We start from the raw sequence: 18,846 nt of genomic DNA, 5'->3' as shown, positions 1-18,846 counted from the left end.
TAAAATGACTACAACTTGGGAGCCTATAGTTAGCTAGCTTATTACTTGTTTGTGGTGTAAATGTTTGCTTTAAATATTGTGATCTATAACTGCATGACAGGAGGTGTTCCAAAATGCCCCTTCTTGACCGCTCTGGCCACTGTTTTGAACTCCGCTGCCAGCGGCCAGGAACACATGAAACTGCCCCTCCCCAGTCCCCTTTAAAGTCCCCTGAATTTTTGAAATTCCGTTTCCTGGTTGTCTAGCTCACCTAGCAACTCTCAAGCACAGCTAACAACTGCCCAGCTGACCATGCCTGCCCCACACTGCAGATACACTCCTGCCTGGTGTACACAGGAGGTGTTGGATCTCCTGGGTCTGCGGGGAGAAGAGGCTGTGCAGGCACAGCTCCGATCCGGACACAGAAACATCAACATCTATGAGCAGATTGCCCAGGGCATGGAGGAGAAGAACTACAAGACAGACCTGCAGCAGTGCCACATGAAAGCCAAGGAGCTGCGACAAGCGTCCCAGAAGGCAAGAGAGGCCGACAATCACTCTTGTGTGGAGCTGCAGACATGCTGCTTTCACAAAGAGCTACATGTCATCCTCAGCAGAGACCCCACACTACCCCCAAGAGGCCTGTGGTTACTTTGGAGGAGCCAGTGTCATCACAGGCCACCACTGTGAACAGCAAGCATGTGGACAAGGAAGAGGAGCAGGATTATGGGAGACAGGTGACTGGGGGATCCAGCAGCTCAGTGAGCCAGGACATGTTTTTGAGTCCTGCACAATCCAGCCAGTCCCTACAGCTGAGCATGGAGGACCTTGATGCAGGGGAAGGAACCTCTGGCAAGTATGCTGTTTGTTTTGAAATTACAGGACTGGAACCCCCAAAGTAGCAGGACACATCTGTTCATGTACTCTTTTTAACTTGTGCTAGAAGAGGTAGTTAAATAACCAACAGAGGTAGCAGTCCTATTTGCTTTTCATTCCCCTGTAGAGTTAAGCAGAGGTGGCCCCTGTTTTTTTGTAAACTGTTTGTTTACATGCACTGGGATGTCCCATGAATCGATATCCTGATGAAACTTTCCTGCAGGTACCCTGCAATTCTCTGCTGAAGGTTTGTGGGGGAGGGTGGCTGTCTTATTTCTTCCATTGCCGTAGGACACTTTCTCACCCCACTCAGCAATTACCACTGCAGCACACACAGGTAAGTATCATACAGTCCTGGTGGCACCCTGACACCTGCTGGAGCTGTTCACTTTCAGCCTCTATTACCCTCAGGAGTGAGATATCAGCTAAAAACACCACCGACTGTGGAAAACGGTGCCAGTATTCAGTTCAGTCGCCCTATACACATAAACTCATGCCTGTGAGCTATCCCTCCTCATATCGCCAATCCCCCCAATGTCCAAGGCTGTACTCACCATGGCTGGGACTGCCGCCATGCTGTAGAAATCCCAAGGAGCTTACCTAGATTCCTGGGGCTCTGTGTGCTGGTAGCTCAGGGAGAGGCACACTGTCCTGGAGGAAGTGGGACCCAAGGGCAGACTCAGAGTCTGCTCAGCAGCCAAGAGGGAGAGAGGAGAGCCACTATTTAGAACAACATGGGTCCCTCTTGGTTTGGGGAAAGATGGCTGGTGTGCCTGCTCAGAGGAAGGGGCAGACTCAAATGATTGACAAGTGAAAGCCCAGGAAGAAGAGCCAGCCTGACCAATAGGGAGTGAGAAGCCCTTCCCTGGGGGCTCAGGGGTGGGAGAAGCCAGTCTGGAGCCAGCCAGGGCAAGGGCAGGACTTGCTGTGTGGGGCGCTGGTGAGTCCCAGGCCTGCATGCAGGGCTCCCCCGGAGAACTGGCCTCTGGGGACTCGACAGCAAGATCCCTCAGCTTGAGCCTTTCCTGCTCCAAGGTGACTCTCACTGTGTAGAGCTTTGTTGGGAAAATTTCCCCCAGCCAGACTGAGTTAAGCTTCCAGCTCTCTAGGTGAGATCAGTCACCACATGGCACCACTGCTCTGGCTGCTAGTCCAGGGCTGCCCACCTGCTGTGAGTGGGTCTGAGCACTGGGGTGGGAGATTAGGAGTTTAGTATAGATTTGTAAGCTGCACCTTGAGCCCCGCACCCGTTGGTGGTGAGGGGAAATTCTGGCACCAGAAGCAGCCTGACTCCTGCATGAAGAGGACACCTGCCAGCAGCAATCGTCAGCCCTCTGCAGTGACTGAGGAGCCCAGAGCCATCTCTGAACCTGAAGATCCATTACAGAGTTGTGAGTCACCATCTTTTAGTTAGCTAGTCAGGAAAATTGTTTGGAAGACCCCTCACATCCTGAACTTTGTTCTCAAGCCAGAGGGTAACGGTTTGGGGATTTTATTAGCTGGTGCCCTACTAAATTTGTGGAAGGATTTACCACCTTATCCCACTTGTGAGTCTACTGCTGCACAGACGATATCGTGGTCACAGGTCAGCCAGGCACCCTAGAAAGTACACATACCAATGGGACACTAATTTTACATTTGCTATATTAGGTCACGTGACTGGGGAAATTATAAGTAGGGTCACTGGTGATCCTGAGAATAGTGTTTTACCCTGTTATGTTATATTTATCTTCTCTTTAATATAATTTCTATGTTAAATATATTGTACAGTAACTCTTCACTTAACGTCCTCCTGGTTAATGTTGTTGCATTGTTTCGTTGTTACGTCACTGATCTATTAGAGAACATGCTCGTTTAAAGTTGCGCAATTCTCCCCTATAATGTTATTTGGCAGCCGCCTGCTTTGTCCACTGCTTGCAGGAAGAGCAGCCTGTTGGAGCTAGCTGGTGGGGGCTTGGAAGCAGGGTGGACCGGCAGCCCCTCAATCAGTTCCCCTAAGTTCCCTGTGCAGAGCTGCCCAGCAGGCTATCAATTGCCAGGCAGTTCAGCTGTCTCTCCCCGTACTGCCGTGTGCTGCTTCTGCCCTCTGCCTTGGAGCAGTGATCACCAATAGGAGCATGAGGGATTTTGCTGCTTGTCTTGATCTGTATCACTTCTCCTTTCTCTGTATACGGGGCAGGTAGGGTGACCAGATAGTAAGTGTAATAAATCAGGACAGGGGGTAGCGAGTAATAGGTGCCTATATAAGAAAAAGCCCTCAAAATCGGGACTGTCCCTATAAAATCGGGACATCTGGTCACCCTAGGGGCAGGGCAGGAGATGGGGAGGAAATATTTTGTCTGTTTCTACGGGGAGGGGGTGGACTTTGCTGTGAGTTGGTCTATGTGACACTTCTCTCTCTTTGAGGATGGGGGCTTTGTGTCTCTTGGAAGTACACACAGGAATCTCATTGTATCAGCATCTGATTGGCAAACATGGTGGATAATACAACTGCATCCTCGGATATAAAGGGGATATCCGTGGATTTGCAGGGCTCTAGTTCTCCTGAATTTTGCACTGTCCTCAGTAAGTTTTATATCATAATATATTAGTATTAAGACGCTGAGATTAGGTAATATGGAAATAATATATAAATTATATAATGTCATACTCTCATCATAAGGAAATGTGCTCAATTTTGGTCACAATCTTTTTTAAAAAGGGGGGGACATAGTAGTATATTATCATATTAAACTTTACTTTTTAAACATTATTATCTGTATTTATTTTATTGGTATTCACTGTTTGCATTTTGTGCAATTCACATAAAAATTATGAAGAAAACAGATAACTTGTTGCTGAAGAAAACACCCAAATGTTAAAATGTTTGAGTCTCTCCCTAAGACTGACCGTTCTAATGATCTATCTCATCTATCTAGCTAGCTACGGTTTCCTGTTGGCGTCCCTACTCTGTTTTCTTCTGTCACGGAGAAAGAAATGCAAGCATATTTTAAAATGAAAAATATGGCTTCTAATTTTGAATTATTAAACCAAATTAATCTTTGTGTAACACTGAGTGCCCAAGGGTTATTTCAGAGACAAATTTGATCCATGTTTTGTTTTCTGTACAAGGTATTGCTGGTTTTAATAAACCAAAGAGCCACCAATGTATATTCCACCAACCTGAGGTGCCTTCTGATCTATGGGGATGAGGGAGCAAAAAATGAGGAAAAAATAGAAAGGCATTTAAAGTACACAGTTTATTTTTTTAATAAACTGGGAAAGGAAAGAGAATAGAAAGACAGTAGAGGAGATGACAGAGATGAACCAACAGTACCAAACAAAGCAAACATAAAATAACAAAAGTAAAACAGATAGATGGTGTAAATTCTGCAGGGCTCCCCCATTCTCAATTGCTCACCAAACTGTGACAAATATCTGTTACCAATTTATCCCTCATGTCAGGTGATCAGGCTGACACTGCAGGAGGTTGGGGGAAGAAAACACACCATATAACCAAATTTGAAAGCTTCATTAAAAATAATAAAACAACAATGGAGAGTGTTGGGAACGCTCCCACATCACTCGGGAAAAATATGAATGCTCCAAGCCTTAAGCCACTTTAATACTCACACATGTCCAGACTGGCCACGTCTATGTATAACATTCAGAGAAGGGGAATAGATGGACGGGAGATTATCCTGTATACAGCCTGTTCAGAATTTCCAACATGCTTCCACTCTTGGGACGGCTGTTCTTTTACACCCTGGAATCTCCTGCGGTGTCTCTTTCAGAGATTCCAGTCCAGGTCAACTGCCTGTGGCTTTTCCAGTGTCACCAAGCCACACCAGCTACAGGGTCGCAGAAGCACACTGCTGGATCTCACTGGAAAGTTAAGCTTTGCAAATGTAATTTCAATCCTGTAACTTATATTGCCTTTGGTTTGCCTCTGTCTCTATTTTCCACAGCCAGCTGAGGCTGAAAGCAGTTTTTCTTTGTACTTAGCATAGTGTGCGTTGATTCTTGACCTTGAACGTAGAGCAACTTTATCTTTATTTCTAAGCCAAGCTGAATTTCAAATTAACCCGTTCCTAGACAAATTGCTCACACTGTGTCAGAGGCTTTTCTTTGGTGATTAAAAGCTCCTCTGAGATGTATGATCTTATCTAGATTGAAGGTACCTTCTAATGGGCATTGTATAGATGGATTTTCACGAGTGAGAAGATTCCAATACCTGCAGGTTTTAGGACCATAATGTACGTACATGTAATATGCTGGGGTACCCTTAGGGGATGAGGTGGAATGTTTAGACTGTCCCTTACCCATTTTCCACTTACACACACAGAGAGGGTGCCCTGTCCGCGCTAGCGGCTCAGAAACTAAGGATCTCTCCCTACAGGGTACTCACACGGGAGAGACTAACGAGGATGACCACGACTCTCCTACACCTCCCTTCAGCAAAGAGCGTCGGCTAGTCTCTGGGAGACGGAGACGCTTACTCTGATTGCATCCAGTGAGATGATCAGACTGTCAGTAGCCCACATGGAAAGGAAGGTGGAGAGGGAAGATGGGTTCACACACTCCTAGACCCAGGCAGCTTCCTCGCCAGACTATGCCAGGTTGAGTCAGAGAACAGAGGGAGTAATGGTGATGTTAGCTTAGTACTTTATTAAAAAAAAGAGTACAAAAAATAACTTTCTTGAGATCCGCTATACAAAGTATAAAGCTGTTGATTAGAGCTTACAGGTGCAAATAGGCTAATTGAGAAGTTGTGTGTGTGATGAACTAACATAAGGCTGGACACACTGTAGATTTGGGTAATTAGGATTTCTGGATAAATGGAATTTGGATAATTGGAATTATTCTATAAAACCAAGCTCATAAATTAGGTTGATAGTTACATGTCTTATACATGTCCATAGGTCCCTGAGCACTTGAGTGACGTGTAGGCTTAAAAATAATAATATTGATAACAGCCTGGTTCTCCTTGTAAGGTAGCATATTATACATATGAAGCTCAAATTAATACATTTAAGGACACCAAAATTATAACATTGTCTGAGCTTTTATACCAGTCATTACTAGGGTAAGAGAGAGCTTTAATTGAAAGGTAAGTCCTCCCAGCTACAATGTGAAGTAATGTATTTACTGAGCTTCCTGGAGTATTTTCTTTCAAAGTCACTGATACTTATATCACACTAAATACATCCTTGAATGGTTGTATTTGGCCCATTCTATTTTATATGACAGGGTCAATAACAGAAGAATGCGAGGACTGGGTGCGCATAGAAGAGATGCTATAGTGATTCTGAAAGACACTGTGGTCTTTGCAAATCAATAAGAATCTTGCATGTTTTCTGAATATTTCATGAAGGTATTTCTTAAACTTTTCACCCACAAAAGCGTAGATCACTGGGTTCAGGCAGCAGTGGATGAAGGAGATGATTTCAGTCACTTGAAGGGCCAGGTCTAGGCTTTTGCTCGTCTCACAGTCATCTATGATGTGCAGGCTTCGCAAAGAGTCCATAAAAAGCGCAATGTTGAAGGGTGCCCAGAAGAGGAAAAACACAACTACAACAACAAAAACCAGCTTCATCGCTTTATACTTGTTTCGGTTCATGCATCTCTGCAGATTTTTCAAGATGTGGGAGTAGCAGAAAATGAGAATGCCAAGCGGGATCAAGAGGCCCAAAACATTGACTTTAGAATTGGTTAAAAGTTTCCAAGTAGTCCTATTATCTTGGTAATAAGGAGCACACTTCACACTGCCCTCTTCATTAAATTCTTGGATAAAAAAGATATTTGGTATTGAAGCTAAAATGGCCACTGACCAAATGGCGAGGCTTATAACAGTGCTGAGCATGGTTGTTCGAACTTTCAGAGCGTACACAGCATGGACGATGGCTAAGTACCTATCTATGCTCATGAGGGTTATGAAGAATATGCTGCTGTAGAAGCCAATGTAGTAAACTCCACATATTGTTTTACACATTGCATTTCCAAAAGTCCATTGGTCTGAAGCATAATGAGCCAGGAAGGGGAGGGAGAAAACAAAAAGCAGGTCAGAGATGGCGAGGTTCAGCAAATACACATCAGTCATGCTGGTCAGTTTCTTGCAAACTATCAGAACGCAAATGACCAAGCTGTTTCCCACCAAGCCGAACACGAACACCACACAGTAAAGGACTAGAAAAAATACTGATCCAAAGATCTTGATATTCTCTGTGCTGCAGACGGAGCCAAACTCAGGATAATAATAATCATCATCAAGAGTAGAGAGAAGATTCGACTCAGTTGAATTATTCATCATGAGGTGACCTGTTTAGGAGCACAGAATTTAATACAATCCAACAATCCTATTTTTTAGTAAGTATCTAGGCACAATTCTGCCCCGATACCCCACACAACCCCACTGAAGTCAATAGGGTTGCACAGGCTATAAGGGGTAGAATTTGGTTCTGAGGATAGGCTAGCCTGTTCAGGTAAAGGAACACTTCGACCTGTGACATTATCTAATTAAAATGTAATCATGCAAATCATTTCTACCACTGTTATATACTGGCAACAAATCTTATAAAGAGTGTAACACATGGCCAGAATGGGTTAAGCATCCTGCAGGCTAATTAACACAGAGTCAGCCTGTGGAGACATGTTAGAAATGGTCATTAAGGCCATTTGATGCTAGATAGGTTAGAACTTTGAAATGCAAACCTATATTGTTAAAGTTAGGGGTGATACTAATTGTATATGTGTACTCATAAATGTTAGCCATGGAAACAGACAGTTCCTGTCACTATAGCTATGGATTCAGAGATCAAAAGGGAATATGAACATTTAGATAAATCTTGGGTGAAATATTGTCACTATGTCTTTTTGAAGTTTGTGATATACTGCCTAATGAATAAATTGTCCTATGTTCATTTGTGTAACTAATTGCTGGCGGTGTTAAGGAAGCAGAAGGTTATATCAAAAACCAATTGTTTGCCCAGGACTGTATGGTCAAGTGGATGCTAGAACACTGCATAAAAACACCTTTGAGTCCTGATCCTGTCATCTCAGATCTCCTTGATGCTTTAATGCAGAGGAAGCTTAAGCCACAAGATTGATATCCCAGTGCTGACTGGTCCACCCTGAATATAATATTGGGCATTGGACTAACATCTAAAAGAACTCTTTGCAACTATAAAGCTTACCATCTCTGCTATGAGTCTGAACCTCAAGTATTGAACTCATGTCTGTACATATATTGATCTTTTAACCATACTCTCTCTCTTTTCTTTTTAAATAAATTTTAGTGTAGTTAATAAGAATTGGCTGTAAGCGTGTATTTGGGAAAGATCTGGAATATTTATTAACCTGGGAGATAATGTGTCTGATCCTTGGGGTTGGTAGAACTTTTTTACATGATGAAATAAGTAGGGCTGTCAATTGATCACAGTTAACTCACATGATTAACTAAAAAAATTAATTGTGATTTAAAAAATTAATCGCAATGAATCATGTGTTAAACAATAGAATATCAATTGAAATTTATTAAATATTTTTGGATGTTTTTCTACATCTTCAAATATATTGATTTCTATTACAACACAGAATACAAAGTGTACAGTGCTCACTTTGTATTATTTTGATTACAAATATTTGAACTGTAAAAATAATAAACAAAATATATAGTATTTTTCAATTCACCTCATACAAATACTGTAGTGCAATCTCTTTATCATGAAAGTTGAACTTACAAATGTAGAATTATGTACAAAAAATAACTGCATTGAAAAACAAAACAATTAAAACTTTAGAGCCTACAAGTCCACTCAGTCCTACTTCTTGTTCAGCCAATCGCTCAGACAAACAAGTTTGTTTACATTTACAGGAGATGCTGTTGTCTGCTTCTTATTTACAATGTCACCTGAAAGTGAGAACAGGTGTTTGCATGGCACTTTTGTAGCTGGCATTGCAAGATATGCTAAACATTCATATGCCCATTCATGCTTCAGCCACCATTCCACAGGATATGCTTCCATGCCGATGATGTTCGTTAAAAAACAATGCATTAATTAAATTTGTGACTGAACTCCTTGGGGGAGAACTGTGTGTCTTCGGCTCTGTTTTACCTGCATTCTGACATATTTCATGTTATAGCAGTCTTGGATGATGGCCCAGCATATGTTTGTTTTAAAAACACTTTCACAGCAGATTTGATAAAACACAAAGATACCAATGTGAGATATCTAAAAATATCTAGAGCACTCAACCCAAGGTTTAAGAATCTGAAGTGCCTTCTAAAATCTGAGAGGGATGAGGCATGGAGCATGCTTTCAGAAGTCTTAGAAGGGCAACACTCAGATGTGGAAACTTCAGAACCTGACCACCAAAAAAGAAAATCAACCTTCTGCTGGTGGCATCTGAATCAGATGTTGAAAATGAACATACGTCAGTCCACTCTGCTTTGGATTGTTATCAAGCAGGATTGTTATCAAGTAGAACCCATCCTCAGCATGGACGCATGTCCTATGGAATGGTGGTTGAAGATGAAGGAACATGAATCTTTAGCACATCTGGGATGTAAATATCTTGCAACGCCAGCTACAACAGTGCCATGCAAACACATGTTCTCACTTTCAGGTGACATTGTGAACAAGAAGCAGGCAGCAATATTTCCTGCAAATTGTAACCAAGTTTGTTTGTCTGAGTGATTGGCTAAAGTAGGACTGATTGGACTTGTAGGCTCTAAAGTTTTACATTGTTTTATTTTTCAATGCAGTTATTTTTTGTACATAATTCTACATTTGTAAATTCAACTTTCATGATAGAGATTGCACTACAGTACTTGTATAAGGTGAATTGAAAAATATTATTTCTTTTGTTTTCTACAGTGCAAATATTTGTAATAAAAATAAATATGAAGTGAGCACTGTACACTTTGTATTCTGTGTTTTAATTGAAATCAATATATTTGAAAATGTAGAAAATATCCAAAATATTCAAATAAATGGTATTCCATTATTGTTTAACAACGCAATTAATCACCATTGATTTTTTAAATCGCTTGAGAGCCCTAGAAATAAGTTTTTCATTAATCTTCATCATATCTAACTTGGGTAACTAGGTGAAGGTCCGAATGTCAAGAGATGCACTATAATGTCAGGGTAGATCGAATGTTAAGGACCTCACCTATGGAGGCATCAATTTTCCATTTATGTGGGAGTGCTCTAGAATTCCTGCCCTTGTCCCTCATTAGGGTTACAATTTCAGGGAGCTGAAGTCAGGAAGACTATTAGGGCCTGATTGTCAGATTAGCTGAGCACCTGTCAGGCCCAGCAGTGAGGATCACCATTGAGGATCAGGTTTGAGTGACCTTGAACTTGGGTGTGGGACAGAACACTGAGAACCAGCATTGTCACTGCAAGCTGATATACAGCAGCAGCTACTCCCAGGTGTGATGAATCCTGTGGCAGGGAACAGCAGCTGGGCAGAGGCGCTAGGTCTCTGTAAGATGAGCCTGCAGATGACTCCAATGCGTGTTTGGTCACTTTTGAAAGAGTAGCTATGAGCGCAGATTGGGAGAAGGGAACCTGGGCCCTATGGCTACACCCTATTTGACAGGGGACGCTCAGGTGACTGACCTGGCTCTAAATGACGAGCAGGCACAGGATTATGATGTGGTTAAGGTGGCCATCCTAGATTTGGTGGGCTGGAAAAGTGGCAGAGAAGAAGAGGGCAGAACCTAGGATGACTCCAGCTGGCTCTCAGGGTATCATGTGTTATCAGTACAGGTGACAAGGACACATAAAAAGGGGCTGCCCACCTATGGAATGTGGGTTTGCAGAGTTCTGCAATTGGGCCAGGAATTTTGGACATTGAAGGGGAAAGAAACTACCCACGATTTCTGTAATGCTGCGGAGGAGCTGTCAAAGGGGTCTAGTTGACGTTGCCTCAGCCTGCTCATTAGTTAAGAGGGACCGGTGAAGCCCCACTGGATGCTCCTGGGGGAAAGGCTGTGGCTCAAATGCTTCCATGGAGATAAGAAACTCTGCCCCATGGCCGAGGTACCTCTGAAAGTTCAGGGGAAGTTTAGATGGAAAGGGGTTGGGGTGGTGGTGACCATATCCCACCCTATTTCACTAGGCACTGACTGGAGCCCCTTCCCATTAGGGAATTAGATGGGGATTCAGGGACGCCGTTGGAAAAAAAATAAAACCATTGGGGAAGGGGAATGCAAAGCTAGACATGGGGGAATGGGGTGTGGAAAAACATTAGCGAAACAAAAGCCAGGTAGAAAGGGACGGGAGGACCCCTAGAGAAAGCAGGGGAGAAAGAAGAGAGGATAGAATTAGCCTTGCATGATAAGGATAACCAGAGTTCACAGGTGGGGGTTGGGCGATCACTGGAACCACGCCATCTGAATGATGGGAGGAGGGACAGTAGGAGCAGTTTGGAGGTCTGGGGGAACTGGAGACCCTGGGTAACCAGGAGGGTAGGGGTGCCAACAACCCTGCCACAAAACAAAGAGGGCAAGAGTGGGAAGAGTATCCCACTGGGTTGCCCCTGACATGAAGATCTATGAGCTGAGACAGAAAACCAACTGTGTTTTTTGCGGGTGGAGAATGAGCAAACCCCATCAGGGGACCTTGGAAGAGCACCCTGGGGGCAAAGAACAACACCAGAAGAGCATCACATCCAGTAAAGTAGTAAGAACCCAGGGAAGGAGGAACTTTTCTGCCAGACAAGGTGGGGAGGTGTGGGACAGTGTGAGAACCAGCAGCTGAACCAGGACTCTGGTTACTGCAAGTCCACCTAATTTCCTTGGAGAAGGGCCTGATTGAGGGAAGCTCGGACTAATCACAAGATCAGTCTGTGCTGGGGAGAGTTAAGGAGCTAGTTAACCCATTAACTAGAAGAGTAGAAAGGCACACAAGAAGGAAGTGCGGGGCGGGGGGCGGGGGGGAGGAAATGCTAGCAAGACCAAGGTAGAAGGAAATCCCTTAGTGGAGAGATCTCTCTCCTCTATGGCAAGGGGTCCTGATGCTGGTCTGTCACTGTAAAGACAATTGCTACATGGGACTGTAAAGGGTGGTGTTTACAAACCAGAGGTGTTAGAGCCAGTAGGAGAGGACAGGAGCAGAGGGGTTGCGTCCCTGTCACAGGACATCTCAAAAGGGAGGCACATAAAATTAGCAGATGCTTTTGAAAATTTTGATCAAAAAGTCCCATATTACACCAACACTTTACTGTAGATTGGCTGCACAGAAGTCACATCCAAGTGCAGAGGGGTTTACACAATGAGTCCTCAGGCATCCAATGGAGAAAGTGCTAAAATGCTAACAAACACCCATCAGCACCGGTGAGAAACTTTTAAAGAATATTGTGAGAGATTGGATGTCCTTTCTTGCATACCAGCAGCACTATCTTCAGTTAAAGACAATTCTTATTAAAGATTAGCCAAGCCACTCATACATTCAGTTCTAGGGTATGGCAAATAAAAGGTGTGTTGTGTTCTTTGCTTGGGTTAGCTCACCTGGATTAAAACAGCTGAGAAGACACAGCAACTTGTGTTAGCAGCTCAAGTTCGAGTGTAGGCTCCTTCATACATTTTAATGTGAGCTGCAGTTGCCAGTATTCACTGCTGTTTGAACCCAAATTAGCTAATGTGAATTAGCTAACCCAAGTTAAGAACCCCTTTTTGTTTAATATGTGTAGATACACGCTTACTCACTCTCTTCACCAGCATGCACGAAATCACATGAAGTAGCCATTGCACTGAATAAATTAAGCACAACATTGATCCAAGTACTATCATAGCATTTGCCACAGCAGATCCAGCCACTTGTCCATCGATTCCACATTGCCTCCCACATTGCTAAAACCGGGTAGAAAACGCCACATAAGGCATCCAGCTACCTGTGCAATCAAACAGTATCTGTGAGTTTTCTCTTAGCCATAATGGGGTATCATTTTATGTTCGTAATTTTAACTTCGCAAAATATTCTAACTCCTGCTCCTTTTCTGATGCTTTGGATACATTGTGCCACTGACACTATTGACACTGAGGAGAATACATTAATTATTAGAAAGCTGGCTGTAATTTTTTGTGACCCCCACCATCTATACTTACCTTCGCAATTGAGGTTTTTCTTTCAGTGCCACTTCATAAATGAGCGCTTTATCTTCACAGTTAAAAATGGTAAAGTCGTCTTCTTCCTTTATCTATTACTTGAGTACCACAGCTCTAGAATTGGGATAACGACTAGCCAAAGAAGTTACCTTTTACTCTTCAGCACTGAGAATATAAATACTGTACCGATTTGACTAAAGAATGTGAGTGTTCACCACAGAATCACACCTCAGTCTGTTTAAGATCTGGCAGATAATTTTGCTCACTAGGCAACCTCAGAAATGTCATGGGACAGTAGTGTTTTAACTCATTTTCCACAGGTGTAAATGACACCCACAAGGTGCTGGCTCATAACCTTTGTGGCTCCCTTTACTCCACACTTTTCCCCACCCAACAGTCTCCACAAGAGCTCTGCTGTCCCTGCCCATTCCATTAAAGGGAGGCAGAGCCCAGTATTTGGTGCTGGGCTCCAAAACTGAGCCCCTCCCCTCCCCCCGACTAGATTATCTGCATTGCCCAGTGTGAGGTGCTAATAAAGAGGTAACTGAAGCCGATGATATTCTAAATAGTCCAGATAGTGCAAGGGACCGGAAGTCTGTTCTCCCGGTGGAAGCATGTGTAACTCTCCCTTTCCTCCCTGGGTTACTCAGGAGCAGGCACCACTCACCTGTGTGCCTGATGTTGTTGACATTAAAGGAGATCCTGGGTACAGGGGCGTAGCCAGGTTCTAACATCAGGGGGAGCAAACACATAAAAAAAAGGTGCCACCCGACATATCAAATTACTAATTACATACTTTTAAATTCATTATACATATTTATGTTGTACATAAAATAAAAACACAAGAGCCCCCTGCCAGATGCAGAGAGCTGGGTGGCAACTGGTGCCCCCCCACCCCAATGCAGATGGCCACCCTGCCAGCAGCCAGGTGCTGTCTCTCAGCACAGCCCCCTGGGATGGGGTTTCAGTCTCCCCACCCAGCCACCCTCACCACAAGACCCCCTTTGAAATACACTTGCCAGCTGCTGCTACTGGCTGCCTTTAGTTGGGTGAGAGGTTAGGAGCTGCAGAGCCAGAGAAAGCACGCCTGCCACAAGAAGCAGGTAGGAGAGTGGGACCGCTCAGCTCATCCCAGCCAGCTCCTGCTCCAGGAGCAGAGTTCCCCTCACTGATTAGCTGGTTTTTAGCCACCAGCCAAACAGCACTCCCTTAGCTACCCTACTGTCCCCACCCCGGCCGAACAGCTGATGGCTCGTGGCCCCCATAAACAGTTGACTTGTGGGTGGGTGCCCCTGCCCCTAAGGCTGGAGGGGCATGTCCAGGGTGGCATATTGTAGAAATTTTGGTGGTGCCCAGAACCCGCCCCCGCCCAAACTCTGCCCCCCACCTGCCCAAGGCTCTGGGAGGGAGTTTGGGTGAGGGAGGAGGTCTGGGGTGCAGGCCCTAGGCTGAGGCAGGGGATTGGGATGCAGGTTCTGGGAGGGAGTTTGGGGATGGGAGGGGTGCAGAGGTGAGGGCTGCGGCTGCAGATGAGGGGTTTGGAGTGTGGAAGGTATTGAGGGAAAGAGTAGGGGTGTAGGGGGTGAGGGCTCTGGCTGGGACTGGGGATAAGGTGTTTGGGGTGCTGGAGGGGCTCAGGCAGAGGGTTGAGGGTGCGGTGGGGGGTGAAAGTTCTGACGGGGGTGTGGGCTCTGGGGTGGGGCAGAGCTGGGAATGAGTTTGGGGTGCAGGCAGTCTGCTCCAGGAGAGGGGCCAGAGAGGAGGATTTCCCCCAGCCCTTTCCCTGCTGGCAGCAGCAAGCTCTGGGGGAGGAGGAGCCCCCCCTTTCTCACCCCCCCAGCAGCACACTCACCCCCACCACATGTGCTCCTAGGGTCCCTCTCAGGTCCAGGAATCTCCCTCACCTCCCCCATAGTCTGTGCCGGGGGGTGCTGCATGCACCTCCCCCCATGCTGTTCTCTGACTGTAGCCTCACTGAGGGATGGGGCTGCCTCCTTGCTCAGCATGGGGCAGGAGCGGTGACTGTGGGCGGGGGCCCCCCCTGTGCTGCTGGAGGGTCCTGCTGGAAAATGAAAGGGTCTGAGGGGGAAGGGCAGGCTCAGTCAGTCTGCCCTGGCAGTGAGCGGGGGGGGCACTAGGACCCTGCGTCCGGGAGGCAGCACAGGGAAGAGACAGGGTCGGGAGCCCGTGAAAGGTGAGCCGGGGGCAGCAAGTCGGGGCCAGGGGACACTCGGGGAAGGCACGGGGGGGGGGAACGACACCCAGCCCCAAGTATTGCTGGAACTGGGCCCCCGCCTCTCCGCTTCCTAGGAGTGGCTAGCAGCTTGCTGGAGCTCAGCTCTCTTCCCCCGGGTCGCCCTTCCCTGCCGCCCATCAGCTGGGAGCCAGCTGATCGGCCCAGCTGGGGGAAGGAGCTTGGCTGCTGCCTCAGAGCCTGCCTTGCTGCAGGAGCCCAGCAGTGGCAGCGCCAAGTTTCAGAGTGGAGTGTGGGCCCCGCTGGCGCCATTGTTGCCATTTTAACCCATAAGGCGCCACTTTTTGAAACATGTTTAGTGGGGTAGCAGCCGCTACCCCTGCTCCCCCCCTAGCTACGCTACTACCTGGGTATCCCAGTGGTGATGTTGGATAGGTAGGTATCCTCTATCCACCCCTTTGCTGCAGTCCCTTTACTCCTAAAGGAAGTTAAAATTGGTGGTGCCTCCACCTGGCTAGCCTCTGAACACACTCAATGGCGTGCCTTGGGAACCTCCAGGAATAAACCCATTCTGATAATAATAATCTGTGGGATGAGTCTAACTCAAAAAATACCAATTATAAATAATATACATCCAAGATACTTAAATTTGAATTTTCACACCTTTACTTAACAACTTAAAGAAACAGTATAACAGACTAAAATTAAATGTCACCACTAATTTAAATCCACCGGGGGGTGGGGGGACAGTTGAATAAAATCAAATAACAAATATAGTACACAGTGCTAAACAAAACGTATGTAACTGGCATTTACATTGCCACCATTTACCCCACCCCAGAGTGTACACTCCTCTGGATTTCAGAGTCCGAGACACTTGCTGCATGGGCACACTTCAAGATCTGAAGCTGGAGACAGCGCTCTGTTGGTTCTGCGTATCAGTCCAACCAAGGCAACAAGCTGCACAATCCCTCTGATAACTGGAGCTGGCCCCACCAAATGTCAGCAGCTCTGGGTCCTGGTTCAATGGGAAGATCACTCTGCATCTCCTCAGACTCAGTCTCTTTGCTGTGCCCCGTCCCTTGCAAGTACTTTCCCAAACAAGAGGGGGTTACTCACAGTTCCTTCATGGCAGGCCCCCCCTCAGTCAGCTCCAGGCACAGCAACAGTCTCTCCCCGGCGCCAGTGAAGCCACCAACCATCTCTGAATCTCCCTGCTCGATCAAAACCCCTGCAGGCTCTCAGCGGCAGCTTCTGGCTTCCTAGCAGTAGTCAGCAGCAGCTCTTAGTGTGTATAATACTGCTGGGGGAATTCTGCACCAAAAGTTAAAAAAATTCTGCACACAATATTTTAAAATTCTGCAAATTTTATTTGTCAATAAATAAATGTGGCTCCAGCATGGTAGTGGGGAGCACAGGCCACTGGCTGCATTGAGGTAAGAGATCAACCTGAAGTCCCCACCTCCACTGGTACAGGGACTCAGCAGTGAGGCTGCACCTGACTCTGACACAGTGCAAGGGCCGGGCCTGCCCCAGAAACACCCTGCCAGACACACTAGGTGTGGGTAGGCAGGCTCAGCCCAGCAGGATCCCCAAGTATGGAGGGGGTTGGTGTGGGGTGAGAGGTTTCTGTGAGGGGCTGTCAGAGAAAAACTCAGTTCTCGCTTTTTCGTTTGGGTGCAGCAAAATCAAATACTTTATTATTTCTCCAGTAATTACAATGGAGGGAGAGAGTGCCATAGGACACAGGGTCGCCCCAGTCCCGGACAGGTCTCTCAACTGGTAAACAATTACAGCAAGCCTTTATACTTTTGTTACAGACAATAACTAGCAATAATACAGACAATAAAGAGCAACAACTACATTTTGTTTATACATAAGCCATTCTGCTATCTTGTTTTCTCACTCCTAGAAGACACCAGGCTGCATATTTGGTTATCAGTTACAAGGTCGTAATAACTTTTTACACAGTTCTTTCCCTCTGCCTCACATTATCCTTGCTTCTAGAAGTCTCACGTCATTAGGGTTACAGCTGGGCTAACTCTTGCTAACTAACTGACATGCATTCAGATCCCCTTCAAATCCTTATTAATTCTTTCCCTGCTTCCACACTCCCCCCTTTTGTACTTCTAGTACAACAAATATTTTCAAATCTCTATTTGCATTAATTCGTGGATTTCAGATTCTACATCAGATGTTTCAACTTTAGGAGTTTTGATTGGATGTAATGACAATGCATGATTAGCATGAACATGAAAGGTATTGCTATTATTACGTTTTTTTACAACAACAACAACATAATCCTAAGCTAACTAACAACACTACAAACAATAACATTCCCATAGGAATAATATAATGGGGCTGTTGTACAATTTTGGTTACAAAGCACAAGACATCATACTTAGTACATAAAGTAGACACTCTATAAGCTGTATGAAAGGCATTCTTTTCAGCTTGATATATATTCTGAAGCATGTGAATTTGCCCTTGCAATTCAGAGATTCTTTGAACCTCTGGTAACAATGAAAGCAAATTTTGAAACCGATCAGGCACTACTCTAGTCCAATTAAAATATACCTGAAATTTAAGAGCTACTTGCAATATTCTATCTGCAGGCCAGTAAATGATATGATTGCCTGCAGCAGTGGTAAGATTAATATGTATATCTTGCAATGTGGTGGCTTTAACGTACACACAGCTATCATTAGCTTGAAAAAGTGGGTGTCCCGTCAGGGTAGTTCCTTGACCTCCACCCTCTCAGCAAATATTGTCATAAACAGTGACAACTTCCCCTGGCTTCAGTTTATAGATACACTGAGCTGTGGTGGTTCTAACAGCCAAAATGTCCATTGACTCTCTATTCTTATCCAAAATGTCAGGTGTTATTCTAGGGGTACTGTCTATAAATCAGTTAGGTATACCAGGTGGTCTAATTTCCCAGATGTCTCGGTAAATAATTCAGTCCCACATGCATCCTCCCCATGGACCCGGCAGGATTCGGTATGTGGGAGCCCACACCCCCGTAACCGGTCCATATGCTTGGAAGGAGCACTGTAAATGTCCACACTTCCATCCAGAAAGTGTCCAAGTATGTTTCCATGACCATAGATCAGATGGTAATCCTGATGTGTCTGTAAGGGCAGTGGGCCAAGTCTGGTGCTCAAGATCACTCGGAATGGCCATCAGCTGGTCATTCAGGAAATCCTGGATTTCTAAACATACTAGATCCCACTGCAATGCCTTCCCAGCCTCAGTGATATTCAATACCATCTCTGTCAGTAACTTCTGGGTCATAGAACTATGGGTGGAAATGACATGTAACTCACCAACTCCAGCCTGTACTTAAGATAGCTGAGCTTTAAAAATAAGGCTAGTGGCCTTTTCTAGTTGGCCCAATTTTTTTATCATGTTCTTGGCTTTTAAGAATATTCCAAATGGCTGCTGCACTATTGGCCCTAGCCCACAAGGATCTGGTCAATTCCCTTTTTGTCCAGAGGAAATAACCCAGGCTTTTTGTTGTGCTAATCTAATGGCAGCACCTTGTGAGCAATCTGGGTATGTAGAAGTGATCTGAAAACTGGATAAGGGCAATGTCATTTAAAATCCAATTAGGGAGGGCAATACATACTGAAGGATTTATCCAAAACACAGGGCGCAGCCTGTAGAATAAACCCCAAAATCCAATCAATACCACATTCCCAAG

At 45.2% G+C, this 18,846-nt stretch overlaps 1 protein-coding gene across 1 annotated transcript; it reads right to left on the bottom strand.

Moving 5' to 3' along the window:
• Positions 1-5,993: 5,993 nt before the first annotated feature.
• On the bottom strand, positions 5,994-13,080 carry LOC123364301 (C-C chemokine receptor type 8-like). The gene is made up of 2 exons (XM_045006310.1): positions 12,950-13,080; positions 5,994-7,152 (listed from the first exon to the last, which is right to left on the bottom strand). Exon 2 carries the CDS (start codon positions 7,142-7,144, stop codon positions 6,074-6,076), a length of 1,071 nt encoding a protein of 356 aa, XP_044862245.1. The 5' UTR covers positions 7,145-7,152; positions 12,950-13,080; the 3' UTR covers positions 5,994-6,073.
• Between the last annotated feature and the right edge of the window lie 5,766 nt (positions 13,081-18,846).

Source organism: Mauremys mutica, chromosome 2 (genome assembly GCF_020497125.1).
Source record: "Mauremys mutica isolate MM-2020 ecotype Southern chromosome 2, ASM2049712v1, whole genome shotgun sequence".
Classification (NCBI taxonomy): Eukaryota; Metazoa; Chordata; order Testudines; family Geoemydidae; genus Mauremys; species Mauremys mutica.
The sequence above is the reverse complement of the archived record's forward strand: the minus strand, read 5'-3'. Positions and strand labels throughout refer to the sequence as shown.